This window comes from Phycomyces blakesleeanus (genome assembly GCF_001638985.1).
Source record: "Phycomyces blakesleeanus NRRL 1555(-) unplaced genomic scaffold PHYBLscaffold_37, whole genome shotgun sequence".
In the NCBI taxonomy this organism is placed as follows: domain Eukaryota; kingdom Fungi; phylum Mucoromycota; class Mucoromycetes; order Mucorales; family Phycomycetaceae; genus Phycomyces; species Phycomyces blakesleeanus.
Window position 1 is genome coordinate 79,190 of NW_017265167.1, and position 14,746 is coordinate 93,935.

The 14,746-nt window shown below is 35.2% G+C and overlaps 5 protein-coding genes across 5 annotated transcripts; 2 read left to right on the top strand and 3 right to left on the bottom strand.

Moving 5' to 3' along the window:
• Positions 1-1,190: 1,190 nt before the first annotated feature.
• PHYBLDRAFT_175315 (hypothetical protein) lies at positions 1,191-1,849 on the bottom strand (the record flags this gene model as incomplete). Its single annotated transcript, XM_018437466.1, has 3 exons — positions 1,191-1,366; positions 1,469-1,598; positions 1,670-1,849. 3 exons carry the CDS (start codon positions 1,847-1,849, stop codon positions 1,191-1,193), a joined length of 486 nt encoding a protein of 161 aa, XP_018284302.1.
• A 140-nt stretch (positions 1,850-1,989) lies between these two features.
• On the bottom strand, positions 1,990-2,877 carry PHYBLDRAFT_175316 (hypothetical protein; the record flags this gene model as incomplete). The annotated part of the gene is made up of 3 exons (XM_018437467.1): positions 1,990-2,289; positions 2,389-2,649; positions 2,857-2,877. The coding sequence occupies 3 exons, from the start codon at positions 2,875-2,877 to the stop codon at positions 1,990-1,992; spliced, it is 582 nt and encodes a 193-aa protein (XP_018284303.1).
• A 4,585-nt stretch (positions 2,878-7,462) lies between these two features.
• Positions 7,463-8,436, top strand: PHYBLDRAFT_175318 (hypothetical protein; the record flags this gene model as incomplete). Its single annotated transcript, XM_018437468.1, has 4 exons — positions 7,463-7,480; positions 7,893-8,090; positions 8,171-8,279; positions 8,369-8,436. 4 exons carry the CDS (start codon positions 7,463-7,465, stop codon positions 8,434-8,436), a joined length of 393 nt encoding a protein of 130 aa, XP_018284304.1.
• A 636-nt stretch (positions 8,437-9,072) lies between these two features.
• Positions 9,073-10,053, bottom strand: PHYBLDRAFT_128586 (hypothetical protein). The gene is made up of 2 exons (XM_018429225.1): positions 10,034-10,053; positions 9,073-9,604 (listed from the first exon to the last, which is right to left on the bottom strand). The coding sequence occupies exons 1-2, from the start codon at positions 10,034-10,036 to the stop codon at positions 9,206-9,208; spliced, it is 402 nt and encodes a 133-aa protein (XP_018284305.1). The 5' UTR covers positions 10,037-10,053; the 3' UTR covers positions 9,073-9,205.
• Positions 10,054-11,844: 1,791 nt separating this feature from the next.
• Positions 11,845-12,717, top strand: PHYBLDRAFT_71150 (hypothetical protein; the record flags this gene model as incomplete). Its single annotated transcript, XM_018442415.1, has 1 exon — positions 11,845-12,717. The coding sequence occupies one exon, from the start codon at positions 11,845-11,847 to the stop codon at positions 12,715-12,717; it is 873 nt and encodes a 290-aa protein (XP_018284306.1).
• Between the last annotated feature and the right edge of the window lie 2,029 nt (positions 12,718-14,746).

The window sequence follows — 14,746 nt, forward strand, 5'->3', positions numbered from 1 at the left end:
AATCTCGTTTTGTTTTTGCTTTTATAGATCTGTCCCTGCCTTTGCTTAATTCCAATTCTAGACTTCTTTATACCGAGTCCTCTCTCTCTCTCTGTCTGTCTGTCTATCTGTCTATCTACCTACCTACCTATCCTCTCTCCCTCTCTTAAACTTCCCCTTCTTTTTCTTTTTATATTTCGTACCTTTTTTCTTAACACCCCTCAAATTCCCTTTCTTTTTTTTATCTTAAAAAAAAACACTCACATATCAAAGCAAACCAAATAAGTCAAGTCTTTACTACTACTATTATTATTACTATTATTACTATTATTATTGTCATTACTACTACTTACCAATTACTATCATTATTATCATTGTTAATGTTATTATTTGCCTTGTCCACATAGAGAGGCTAATCTTTATCTCTTTCTTTCTCTCTCTATTTTCTATTATATTTTTACAACTTCTTTATCCTTTTTTTTATATACCGTAAAAGTTTTTTTTAAAAAAAAAAGCAGAGAGAGAAAGAAAGAGATAAAGAGATAAATAATAATAGTAATAGTAATAATAATTTTGGTAGTAGAGAAAATAAACAATGTTACGAGTATACGCACACACACACACACACATACCATCTACAATACTAAATAATAATAATAAAAGAATAATATTTATAGGGGATTTCAATATTCTTTCAAGATTCTCAAGATTTATTTAGATATCTTTGTTTTAAATATGGCCCAATCATAGACACCTACGTTAAAGTTCCGATATCGTGAAAAGCATTTTAATGCTTTTAGACTAATTTAGAGCCAATAATATCCTTTATTTAAACACAGTTTTTTTTTAAAAAAAGAAAAAGAAATGGCTGTTGAACTCCCCCTCTAACATTTTTTATTTTTTTATTTTTTTATTGTATCATATTTTTCATATTATTCTTGATACAAACTTTTCAATTGACACATTCGGAACAAAACCCGGTTGAGGGAAACTTTTTGTTCCGAACATGTCAAGTATCATCAACTATTTTATATATCTGCTATGTGCGTACGTGTGTCTGTGTGTAATAATACAAAAAATATATATATTTTATATTTCATATATTTATATTATATATATATATATGTGTGTGTGTGTGTGTGTGCTTGTATGAAAATGATTTTTAAAAAAAAAAGTACTAAAAATTTATATCTATATATATATTTATTTATTCAATCATCATCGATTTGCCATGGTGTCTTTGAAAAGTCCTTGTTTAGTTCTACATCGTACATCATCTTGTTCTTCTGGCCACGTTGAACATGAGGCTTGAGACCCTTGTTAAAGTTGGTCATACAGACAATACCAAGTGCAACAGTAACAATGTCAAGAGCACTGCCAAGACATACTATATACATATACATTTTTGTTAGTGAATAAATAAATAAAGAAAAAAGTATTTCAATTAAAAATTTACAGAAATAATAAGAAAGAAAAGAAGAAAAATCACCTAAACTGATCCATGTGTACCAGCCATTGTCAGCCTCAATCGCCTGTTGTAAGATCAAGGCATAGTGCATAAGGACAATAGTCTCAAACGCAATAAAAATTGACATTCTCAACTTGCTCTCTGTACTTCCCTATTACAACAAACACAACAAGAGATTAATTAAATAATTAAATAAATTCAAATCTACATAAATCAACTTACTGCTGTACGAGCAAAGTAAAACATCGGAAGCATCAGAACTGTCACCACAATCTGGATGATCATTTCCCAGGTCTGACCCTTGTTGGCCGCAAATTGAATGAGGTAAAAGACGGATACCATAAATTGGGTAAAGATATCGATCTTGAGGGACAAGACAAAGAATTGAAACATCCGGTACATTCCTATTTAAAGAAAGAATAAATAATTATATGAATAAAACACGTATATATATACACATATTCGTAGATCATATCATCCAATTATCAGTTATAATATTAAAAAGAACATTGAATCAACTGAATATTCGCCTTCTCTCTTTTTTAGGTAAGATACTTGCGTTGAATCTGAATATCAGCACCAATCTTCTTGTAAATATTCCAACCAAATTGCCTAGACATCGCAAAACTGAGATAACACATTGCACAGGCAAACAGCATGATCACAATTGATAGTGCAATTTCGATATCTCGTGCAATAGAGAGTGGGATGGTAGAAAATGAAGTCTCGGCAAGTAATCTCATCCACTTGTAGCCGTCCACGACCTCAAGGGCACCAAGTACGGCGCAGAGAACATTGAGAATAGCCAGAGCTAGAATTTCTGCCGTATTTTGGTACACAGTCTATAGTGAATATGAATAGTAAAGAAAAGTAGTAATTAATATAAAATTTATTCATTTATTTATTTAGATCTATTTAATAAGTATTTAAATTAAACTCACAGCATCAAAAGCCATGCCCACAAACCAAAGCTGGAAACCAATAAATGACACGTTTTCCCACTTGATACGACTGAGCCGATCGAATGCGGCTACTGCTATGGTCATCTCTTTTGTCTTGGTGTGATTCGATTCCGGAAGAAAACTAGTCTGGGTTGAGTTTTGGTAACAGATTACAGATTGAAGGACGATGATGATGATGCATTGTAGTGAGGCAGTGCTAATGTACAGTTTCGACCACCGAGTCTCCGTTACTCGAGTGATCTATTGAAAAATATTAGCTGAACAAGGCCAACGAACGAACAAATGAACATATGATATATATATATATATATATATATATATATATATATATATATATGTATGTATGTATGTATAGAGTCAATAGAAAGAAAAATGAAGAAGAAGAAGAAGAAAGACTTTGATGCTTTTATTGTATTGTATTGTATTGTATTGTATTTATTTGCTTACAATCTTTTCCATGGAAACCATTGAATATATGTATAGTAATAGTGGTAATATAAAATAAAGTAAAGTAACAAATCAAGCAAGCCGGCTTGCCTGTGTGTTTATAGGTTGTATGTAGGCGTAAGGGTGAGGGAGTGTGAGGAAGAGGTCCAGAGAAGGAAGGGAGCGAACGAACTAGCGAACGAACAAGTGAGCGAATAAAATGAACGAAAGAGGTGTGAAGGTAAGAAATGATAATGAAAATAAAAATAAAAATAAAAAAGGAATATTGGAATCAGGAATATAAGATATATATAAGATATATATAAATATAAATATAAATATAAATATAAATATATTTAATTGGTGAATTAACTCTTTAAACCGAGACCTTTCTCTCTCTCTCTTTTTATACACACAAATCATTCCTTCCCTCTTCTCCTTTTTGTGCTAATTTTTTTTTTGCTTCTCAGCTCAAATGTAGTACAAGTCTATTCTACCCAGGAATAGCCTTTGACATGAGTCTGATTCATTCAGCCACTCCCTCAGTTGTCTAGAATCATTGGTGTTTCTCGGCTGATGTATAGTTCTAGCTCTAATCCTGATCCGGATCCTGATCCTGATCCTAACTCTAACTTTTTGACTCTACTATAGAACTACACACTGAAAATAACCTTTAAATATGTCTGATATACCGTTAATTGGTTTTCCAAAGAAAAAGGGGGTCAATTGAATGATCCGGCTGGTCCAATTGTAGTGTGGGAAAGGTGAAAGGATGCCAATTTTTCTTTATTATTTATGGGTGTTGTTACTGCTGTTGTAAAATCGGAGGCAGTGTTTGTCAGGCTATTGTACGACTAGACTCGGCTGATTCTGGAAAGGGTATTTATTTATTTATTTTTCAGACAAAACGAGATACTGGGACCTTACCAAGAGTTTCCCGGTGGCACTTCCATTACATTGCATTGCATTGCATTCTATTACTTTAGATTCTATTGCACATGGCGTTTGTATATATGAATCTGTCTACTTGATACATGCAGATCTAAGTAAAATCTCCTACTCTAGTCAAGAACCAATCTAGTTTGATAGTAATAATCTTAATGATAAACATTAAGACTCTTTAAATATTCTATTTATTCAAAGAGAGAAGAAAGAAAGAGATCCAAAGATGTTCATATCCTTATATATCTTATTTTCTATAAGATTCTTTCTTTAAATCAACATTCTTGATATAAAAGAATTATCGAGTTATTGGCCTTGACTTTGTCTATGACTTTTAAAAGTATATATACAATTGTATACATTCTGGTTTGACTTAATGACTCAAATACTCTTTATTATATTTTATTCATGATCCAAAATTATCTTATACATTTAAATATACTGGGTTGTTTGTGCTTTATAGTATGTAATAGAAGAAGAAATAACGAAAGTGTTTTGCAGGAGAAAGGGGGTGTATGAATTTTGTTTACTAATGCTAGTGGGTGTGGGGGATATTATTATTATTATTTTATTTACTTATATTTCTTTATTTTCTATTTTCTATTTTAATTTTTTATTTTTCTTTCTCAACAGGTGTTTCCTGTTTAACCTGCTCCTTCTCCATATTGTCAAGATCCTTGTCAATCTCATTCAACATCTTCTCAAGACGCTTGCCAAGACGAGCAGTGGTCTTATCAGCATCGCGCTTAGTGGCCTCCTTCAATTCCTCAACCAACTAATAGTAATATTTTTTGATTAACACACACACATATATATATACATATTTGTAAACAAAGAAAAGAAAAGAAACTTACATCCTTGTAGTCCTCATGCTGAACCTTGATCTCGTTCAACTGAGCACGTTCTTCCAATACATCAACCTTGGTTCGAAGTTTGTCCAAGGCATCCTGGAGCTCCTGCTTCTGTTGTTCGGTCAATTCCTCGTCCTTTTTCTCTTCAACCTGTTCAGGTTCAGGAACCTATCAAGCAAAAAATAAATAAATAAATAAATATAAACCCAATAAAACACTAATCTCTTACTAACCTTTTCAACAAATTGATCTCTAGAATCAGCCTGCTTGGCCTTCTTCTCTTCTTCTTCAAGACGAAGCTTCTCGGCCTCTTCGGCTTCCTTGGCTTCACGCTTAGCCAAAGCCTCCTTCTCCTCTTGCTGGGACTCATCCTCAATCAACTCCTGCTGCTGTTCCAACACTTCGAGCTTCTGCTTGTTGGTGCTGGTGCCGACCAGCTCAAGAACCTGCAATTCAGCCTCGTTGACAAGGTTGTCGGGCAAACTGTTGAAGGTAGCCTTGAGAGCTTCTTCGGTGGTCATGCCGCGGTCTGTGTAACTGAATGCCCGAGAGAGAATCAAGAGGGTTGAAGGTACGTGGTGTTCGAGATGAAGATCCAGCCACTGGGCCATCTCCTCTCTCAGTCTACCGGGAGATGTACCAATTGCACGAATACCACGAGCAGCACAGGCAGCCTGGAGTTCCTGAAGAGTCAAACTTTCGATACCCTCGGATTGAATAACCTAACATATGTTAATGCACACATGTGTGTTAGTATTCGCTTAAAATAATATGTATATATAGAATAAATAAAGTACGTGTCAATATATATATTGTTCACTAACCAAATCATCGGTCTTGATCTGCTTCATACGATTACGGATCTGGAATCGTAAAAAGTTATCTGATCCGAATGCATTGATGTTCATGTAACGGCACATGGACACCAACTGAGGTCTTGACAGGTTGTCCAGGGTCAATTCGTCCTCAAAGCGCTTGGCAACGTTCAAAAGATCCTGAGTAGAAGCTTGCTCACCGGTCATACGAATCTATACAGATTTATATATAAGGCATATATTCATGTCTACATATTCAAGAAGCTCTGTTCTCTCTCTCTCCTTTTTGTGATCTTTATATCTATATTTCCCCTCTTTACCTTTCTGAAGAAATCAGTAAATTCTTGGGCAGCATTCTCATGATCGGATCCAGCAAGACCGGTCTCGGAAATAGTCTCTTGCAAGAATTTAGCCATTTCCAATCTGACCTTGAGAAGACGACGCTTCTTCTCATCCTGATTATTATTATTATTATTATTATTTTATTTTATTTTATTTTAGAAATTGAAACACAATTGATTAGTTATGTTACTGTTACTGTTTTTTTTTATTCTCTTACTTCTTGTGACTTGCTCTCAAAGGTACTAGGGAGCATGTTGGGGAACAGCTTCAAGGCGACTGGCAAGAGCAACTCCATAAAGGGTACAATCAAGAACACGGCGAAAGGAATTACGCGTGCAATATCTACCACAGTACGACGGAACTATACATTTGTTGGTTGTTAGTATTCTTTTAGTGTATATATATGTGTGTGTTTTATGATTACTATTAGTCAATTGCTTGCTTGCTTTATTGATTTCTTCTTTTTTATTTGTTTCAATATTCCTTTTCGCATTCTCATCTTCTGCCCCTTTCCCCTCTTCCACCCTCTATTTCTCGTCACTTTATATGCATTCTAAGCTCTCTCTCTCTCTCTTTCTCGCACACACACACATATATATATGTATAAAACAAAAGGTCTGGAGGGGGGGGGGGGGGGGGGGGGGGGGGGGTTTCTCTTACTTGACGAGCTTCACGTCTAGTCAAATGTCCGCCACGGAGTAACTTTCTAAGCAACTTCGAAGAGATACGGATTTCGAGACCGAGCAACTTGGTGCCCTGCCAATAGTGGTCTGCTTCGTCTTTGACTTTCTGCCACAGAGTCTTCTTGGGCTTTGGGGCGACATTGACAGCTTCTGTGCCGGCCTTTGAGGCAGCAGCGGCAGCAGCAGCTTGCTCTTTGGCGAGCTGGACAGCCTTGGAGGCCAGGGTGGCCTTTTCTTCGGGCTTGGCAGCAGCCTTGGGCTTCAATGCGGGTTCGGCAGCACGCAAGATGCGTAATTCGGTGGGGAATCCGGAATGTAGCTGTCTAAAGGTACGACCGACAACAATAGGTTTCTGAGTACGTCTAATGAGGAAACTGGCTCCAACGACAGCATGAGAGGTACGCATGGAATGGGCAGGCCATGGTGCACAGGTTCGTGCGGCATATTTGGCGGTTTTATACATATTGATTAATATAGGCTTGTATATCTATCTATCTATCTATTAAATAAGATATATAGAAGAAGAGAATAAAGTAAAAAAAAATTAAAAAATTAAAAAATTAAAAATTAAAAAAAAGTTTCTTTCTTCCAATAAGTTTTATTTTGTGACCAACAAAAAATATATAGAAATATTATATATGTAAAACGTCTAATATATTTTATACAGATTTTATATTACAACTTCCCGTCCCCTTCCATTAATATGACTCAAAAAATAAATCAATTATATATACACTTGAGTTTGTGCCTGTGTTTGTGTCTGTGTGTGTGTGTGTGTGTGTGTGTGTGTGTGTGGGTATGTGTTATTTTGACAGGAACAAGGGATAAGGGACATTGAAATAATCAAAATATTAAACATAAGAAAATTCATACACAGAAAAATACACTCTTTCTCCCTTCCTTCCTTCTCTACTTCCCTTCTATTTATACATTTGTCTTTGCATTTTGTTGATACCGCGAACACACTCAATATGCGGCATTTTAAAATGTATAAATGAATGAAAAAGGAAAAGTAAGAGAGTAAAGAAGTATGACCCAAGTGGTTAGAAGAATAGTCATGTTCTTGTCAAATAACAGTCACTGATTTTACTACAGCAATGTCAGGAAGGAATATGGAGCTATTAAAGATAGCATCCCAACGAAAGCACCAATTGATATGAACTAAGGCACAAGAAGAGAGACGAGTGCAGGTGCGAGTGAGTAATTATATGACATCAGAAACAGACCTGGGCGGACACATATTCTGAAAAACCATAGTCCACACCCGAAGCTTGTTAGGGTAGGAGAGGGGGAAATGATAAAGACAGTCCAACTCAGAGTTGCAGAGAGAACATTTCAGGCCAGAAAGAAAGGAAAAAGAAGTATGATGAAAGACGAACTCAACCGTAAAGAGCCCTGTTGTCATATTTTTTTTTCATCACAAGGACAGTGATTTGTGGGGTATAGATTATTGTAATCACAGCCCAAAAACCGGTGCAACGAATAAGTTCTTTGTCAACTTATTTCCAATCGAATTGTTCCTGAACTTCAGCTACAGCAATATCAGGAGAATTTGGAGCATATTCCTTCGTACAGTAGCATACCATGCAGCAGAAATGTTTGTCCGCACATATTCGGAGGAAGTATTATAGGATAATGCATATACATCATGGGAAGATTAGTGGTGATATCTATCTTGTGATAACCTTCTTTATTACTATAGTTACTAAACGTACCTCCTCCCACCGGTCTTAATGAGGAATTGTCATTAACAGAAGACGTGTCCGATGCTCAAACCATGTTTGATTCTGCTGTAAAAGCTGATGATGCTTGTAAAATTAGCAAAGACAGGCAACTAGTCCCTTTTGAAAGATATTTACGAATTGACGTGTGTTTCAATAAGTTTTATGTCTTGCAATAGATGGTGTACTATCTGATGAAACAATCGGAACCTATAAAAAAACAGCTATATTTGAACCCCAGTCATAAAATAATAACATCCGACAAAAGTTGTGGATTTTTACTAGTTGATGAGAATATCAACGTCATGGCATGTGTAAATAAAATAAAGCATAAAAGCTTTACAGCCCTTAATTTAGTAAACCTTTGGCTTCCAGAGACCTAACCTATAGATTAAATGTACAAGATAAACTCCTGAATAATGTAAGTGTTGTTTCAAAGGAATAGAGGAAAAAATAAGCTTAATTTTCATTATATGCCAGTAATCCGGTAAAATGTGAAACATCTGTTGGATATTCAATTGCCTATTACTACGCCAGAAGTGAAAGGTTCATATCTTCATTTGATTATACATCTCGCCTAATTCACCACCTTATCTCGTAGATTATATATTGGACGTTTAAATCCCAACATCAAGAACTCCATACATATAACCATACATCAATCACTCATATATATCTAGTTTTTAACATCTGTAAATATGCGTGTGTTTGAATAGGATTTTTCCCAGAAAAAGACTATCTCGTACACTCTACTCATACAATTCCTCTGCTCACTTGAACCTTCAATTAGAATTCAAATATATGTATGCTCTGCCTTAAATTGTCCTTCCATCTCTATCTAAAGCTACACTTCTTCACCCACTCTAACACACAATTTCACCCTATCTTGAATGATGGATTATATATATTTGCAAATTGAATATTTTTTGTTGGCTTATTGGATTCGTTGGGATGAAGAATATAAAGAAATATAGAGATGTATATATATATAGATAAAGATATATATATAATTTTTTTTACTTCTTGCCAGCGTTGGCAGCCTTGGCCTTCTTGGTACCACGGACCTTCTTGGCACGGTTCTTCTTTTCCTTGCGCTGCTTGCGGCCACCCTTTCCGGGCTCAGCCTTGCCAATGCGGGCGAGACGGTACTTGGGCTCAAACTTCATCAAAGCCTCGACGGTGTCGTAAACGAGACCGAAACCAGTGGTCTTTCCGCCACCAAAGTGGGTCTTGAAACCGAAGACAGAGACACGTTCCTTCTCGGCCTTGTAGAGCTTGCCGAGCTTTTCACGGAGTTCGTCCTTGGAGACGTTGGCAAGGCCGGGATGAATGACATCGACGACCATTTGCTTACGCTGAAGCAAGCGGTTGGTGAGGAACTTGCGAGTGCGGATAGTGACAGTCGCAGCGTCGGCCTGTGATTTCGTTACACATCATCCGAAAGAAACAGAAACAAATAAAATGATGATAGACAAAAGGAGAAGAGAGAGTCGAGAGATGTAGAAAGAAAAATATACGTAGGAGCACATAGAAAATAAATGAAGAAGGTTTGGTTGTTTGTTAGTTGGTTTGTTTCAGTTAATGTTTGTGTGTCGAAATTATATATTGTTCTCTAGGGAGGTGTTTTTCTTCTTCCCAATGGTAATGTATATAGTGCTCATTTATTTTTGATTTTTTTTAATTTCTTTTTTTTTATTCGAGTGAGGATTTGCTTTGGTTTCCATCCATCCACATATATATATATATACACTATATCTCCCTCTTTCAGCAAGTCCTATCTAATCCATCCTCTATTTTTCGTGTATTCGTCTATCATGGATGGGCGCATTCCATTGCTTACGTACCATTTTGATGATTTCGAAAGAAGGCTCAATGGATTCGAACAGACTCGCCAATAATGCCCTCGAGGTCCGGCGCGGCAACGGACATTGTGACTGCGGAATATATGACGATTAGAGCATCTCCCATTGGTCACAGTCACACAAACGCACACCCACACACACACAAATGTATATATATATTTTATTTTATTTTTCCAAACCATTTACTGGATTTTTGCTGATAGTTATATGGTACAAGACTTTTGCTTTCTTTTTTATAATACAATATATACAGATTATTGTATTTCATTTTTTATTTTTTGATATAATTAAAGTTAATACACAAATTCAAAAGAAGAATTATATAAATAATAGCCTTCTTTAAAAAGAGTAATATTAATTCACAAGGAGCCTGTCTATAACCTAAGTATGTGATCTACTGCTTACATACATGCATACATACATAGATACATACATACACACATATTTACATATATGTATATAAAAGTAGGCTTCTATTACTACAAGAAACCCCTTGGTGAACGAAACCTTTACCTTACTCTTTTAGTGGAAAGAAATAAGGAATACTTTACTGATTACATTACTGAATTTAACTCAAGCTTTCACAAGTTGCTAGTTGTATATTCGTTTTGTGTGTGTGGGAATTTTATTATATATATATATTGAAGCATGAGGAATAATTTGTGTATAAACTTTTCCTTTAGAATTTAATCAAATATTTCTCTTTTATAAACTCTTTGCTGAAAGCTCAAATTTATGTTCTAGAGATAATTCACAGCTTTTGCTGAAATACTTTAGTGGTTTAGTGGGGATAATTAATAGAATTACAGTGAATGGTCACCCAAAAGCTCAGTTTAACTTGGTATATTGTGTAGTAACAAGAAAGTAAAAGCTTTTCCAAGAAAAAAACCCCCACGAATAGGTCACTCAGCTTTCCTTTCTCTATTTATTTATGTATTTTTTTTTAATAAATCAATTAAATATTATCTGTGCGCGTTTTAGAATAGTGTATCAACCCATCATTACATCCTTGATGATCCCAGAAATAAATTAGATCAAATTGAACCAAAGAAAACAGGGTCTGTCAAGACAACGTGCGATGAACTTGTTTCCAAATACGGAAAACATTTAACCTCTTGCTGTCTTATTTAAACAAATCCTCTCCTCTTCTTCTTCCTCTTCTTCCCTCCCTTTCTATCATTAAATGTACAAAGAGTATGTGTGCGTGTGTCCATGCGGTTTTTTTTAACCTATATAATGTGAGATGATTATTGTTGTTATGTTGCTATTTATTTATCGATTTATTATGCCCTCTCATTCTTTCATTTATCTAACTAATGAGGAGAAGGAGGAGAAAGAAAGGGGAGGAAAATTGATCAAGTCAAACGACTTGATTATCCAGTTGTAGAAAGCACAGGCTGTAATTTTATATAAATATATATATATAATTAGTTAAAATGTCTAATGAAAACTGTCTGAACATATGGGGAACGTTTCAATAGAGCCCTTATGAGCTACACACTTCAAAACTAGATTTTTTTCTTTTTTTATATACATATAAATATATGTTTTTATTTATTTTTTGCAGGTGAGCAAAAGACATAAACCTACGCCTCGCCATATTTCATTTGTTCGTTCCTCTTCTTCCTCCTACTCTTCTTCTTCTTCCTTTTCTTGTTTCTTTTTGGTTTTTTTTATCGCCCCTTAATATTATCCATATTTTAATTGGCTACTTTTATACCTATCATTTCCATTGTCAACCAATATATATATATATATCCTTGATTATCTATTTGATCAATTTCTTTTATCAAATGTCCATATCTCATCCCACACTCTCTCCTTTACTCACTCTCGAGGCGGTTTTGTGTGACACCAGAGGTGGGGACTTTAGAGCCTTTGCAGCATACTTGCAGCACACATATTGTCTTGAAAACTTATCGTTTTGGCTCGCTGTCGAGTGCTATACAACCCATGTCTCTCGCTCAAGCATGGAGAAAATTCCTACAGCCGCTACCACCACTGCTACCACTGCTACTGTCTCGAATGACGATTCGGTGGCGGAAAATACGGAAAGTGCATTTGACACCCTTCCGACCTCACTCACGGGTACGTTAATGGAGGCAGAGTGTCACGCTATAGTATCCATGTATATCACCTCGGACGCACCACACGAAATAAACATCCCATGTGAGATCCGCCTAAAACTTCTCGACCAACTGAAACAGAACAACTACCATCCTAGCATATTCACACCTGCTTCCAACTACATCCTAGAGCTCATGCGAACAAATTCCTTTATTCCCTGGCTACTGGAACCACATTTACCAGACTCACTATACTCGAAATCAAAATCAAAGGCCCAAATATTTACCCACACAAAACATAATCCTCATCCTCATCCTCACCAGCTGCAGCAGCAGCACCAGCGATCCCTTTCCTTTCCTATATTGACCTTGGGTGGCAGAATATCTAGGCTCAAGCCAAATTCCCGTCGAAGTATGTCTCTAATAGATGACTGTGTTCTTGACCAACCCCTCTTAACTACCCAGCCAAAATCTATGCTCAAACGCATAAAACTCTCTCTCTTTCGAACAGATCTACAGCCCATACTTGATAACCAGTCTTCCCTATCAGCCGAAGAAGAAAATAGCAGGTGGCCATCTTGGAAGAAATTACAACGCTGACACGCAAATTCACTCTGTTTAAATCAGACAAAAAAAAAGAAAAGAAATCATGAAACTATTCAAAAGAAAGATTGAAAGATAAAAAAAATAGATTCCTTTTCAATTGTGTATATATTTATTTATCTAAAGACCTACATATATATACAGTTTTCCTCAACGCTTTGTGTACACACAAGCGTACAGAAACACATCCACGTATATATACAAATCTTTTTAACCCTGTAAAAAAAGTATCATGAAATATTTCTAAACAAAATCAAAAGGAACAATGATCAGGGCGCAGATCAACTCTTCTTTAGATTCCATACAATAAAGAGTACATGTACAAAAAACATATAATGTAATAAAATGCAATACAATATAATGGCTGGCTACTGTAGTTGTCTTTTTGGTAATTTGGCTGTAGGATAGGACATTCTCATCCTGCCACGTGGGACGCACGTACAAAACAAGGGTTGGGTCAGAAACAGATCAGGCTGAACACTAATGTTTCATCATTGTACTTGACATCGGGCTACTTTATTTCTATAATTCTTCCGATCCTCGTATTTCCTGTTATTTTTACACAGGCGTGCCTTTATACATGTACATGTATGTACTCTTGTACTCTTACCTTGTAGAAAAATAAATAATAAAGATCAAGAAAAAAAAACATCGGATATATTCAACACAATCTCTTATATTTCTTTCTTCATATATGCATATACATATAGGGCTCCTCAATCCTTATTCGTCTTATTTTCTATATTAAATCATCTTTCAGCATTAACCAAAGTAGATAAATAATTATCCGAGATAAGTAGACAAGAAGAAATTGTTTTAAAAAATAAAGAAAAACAAAAGAAAAAGAAAGTTCATGGAGTACAGGGTTTTGAATAAGTAGATGATCTTCACCCCTTTGAATTTTTATTTGACAAGCCAAAATTATTTTGTTTTTCTATATCTATTATTTTGAGGTATTTCAAAGGGGACGAAAAAGGGAGGGTTTTTAAGATCAAGGAAGCACAACACCGTGGAATACCATACTGCAGCACAGAGCAGCACAACACAACACAACACAACACACCACACCACAGCACAGCACAGCACGGCACGGTACGGTACAGCATAGCATAGCATAGTATAGCACAATACAATAAAATATCACATAATATGCTTGGGCTATTTATCTCTATCTTTCTACACCTTTTTCACTCTTTTTGTGTGGCCAGAAAAGATTAAGGAATGTTTTGGCTTCCTTTAGTGTGAGGGTTTCCCTGGATTTTCATTACCATTTTACAGATTTAATATGATATATATATTTGGTTTTTCTTAGATTCCCATAGATAATGTGTTTTCTTCTATGGGGTGATATTTAACTGTATTTTGACAAAACATTGGAAGAAATAAAGAAAAATAGAAAAAAGGGAGCCAATTGGAATATATTACTAGCATTCCTTTCAAGCCTTGTAAATGTGCTCTTGTGAGTTTTAAAGAAGATGAAGATAAGGATAAGAGGTAGAACTGGTATTAGTCACTGCACATTTACTTTACCAACCATTTGCTTATTTGCTTCTTTTTTCCTTTTCTATGTTAATTTTTTGTAAGAACTGAATTCTACCATATTAATACGCGTAAATATTGGTCCTTTTAACTTTTACAAAAGGCTTGATGTTTGTGGTTATAAAACAAGAAGCAAGAGATAGTATAAGAATATAAAGCTCTTGCAAACATATATAGGAAAAAGGTTTTACAAGTAGTTGATGGTAAAGAAGCAATATATATATATATATATATATATAGGCAGATTATTATTTATCAACCTTGATGAAATTGTTTAGATTTCTCTTTTATATTTCATCTCCTCTAACATTGAAGAATTCTGGGGAGGTTTTTGGTTTTTGTTTCTCCTAAAAAAAAAACAGCAAAAAACAGCAAAAATAACAAAGGAAATGGCTTCTCCTTTTTCCTTTGGTTTCTTGGAACAAAGCATGTTCTGGGCCTTGTTATTATAGACCGAAAAGAGGAAGTACGAAAGAAGAACAAAAAA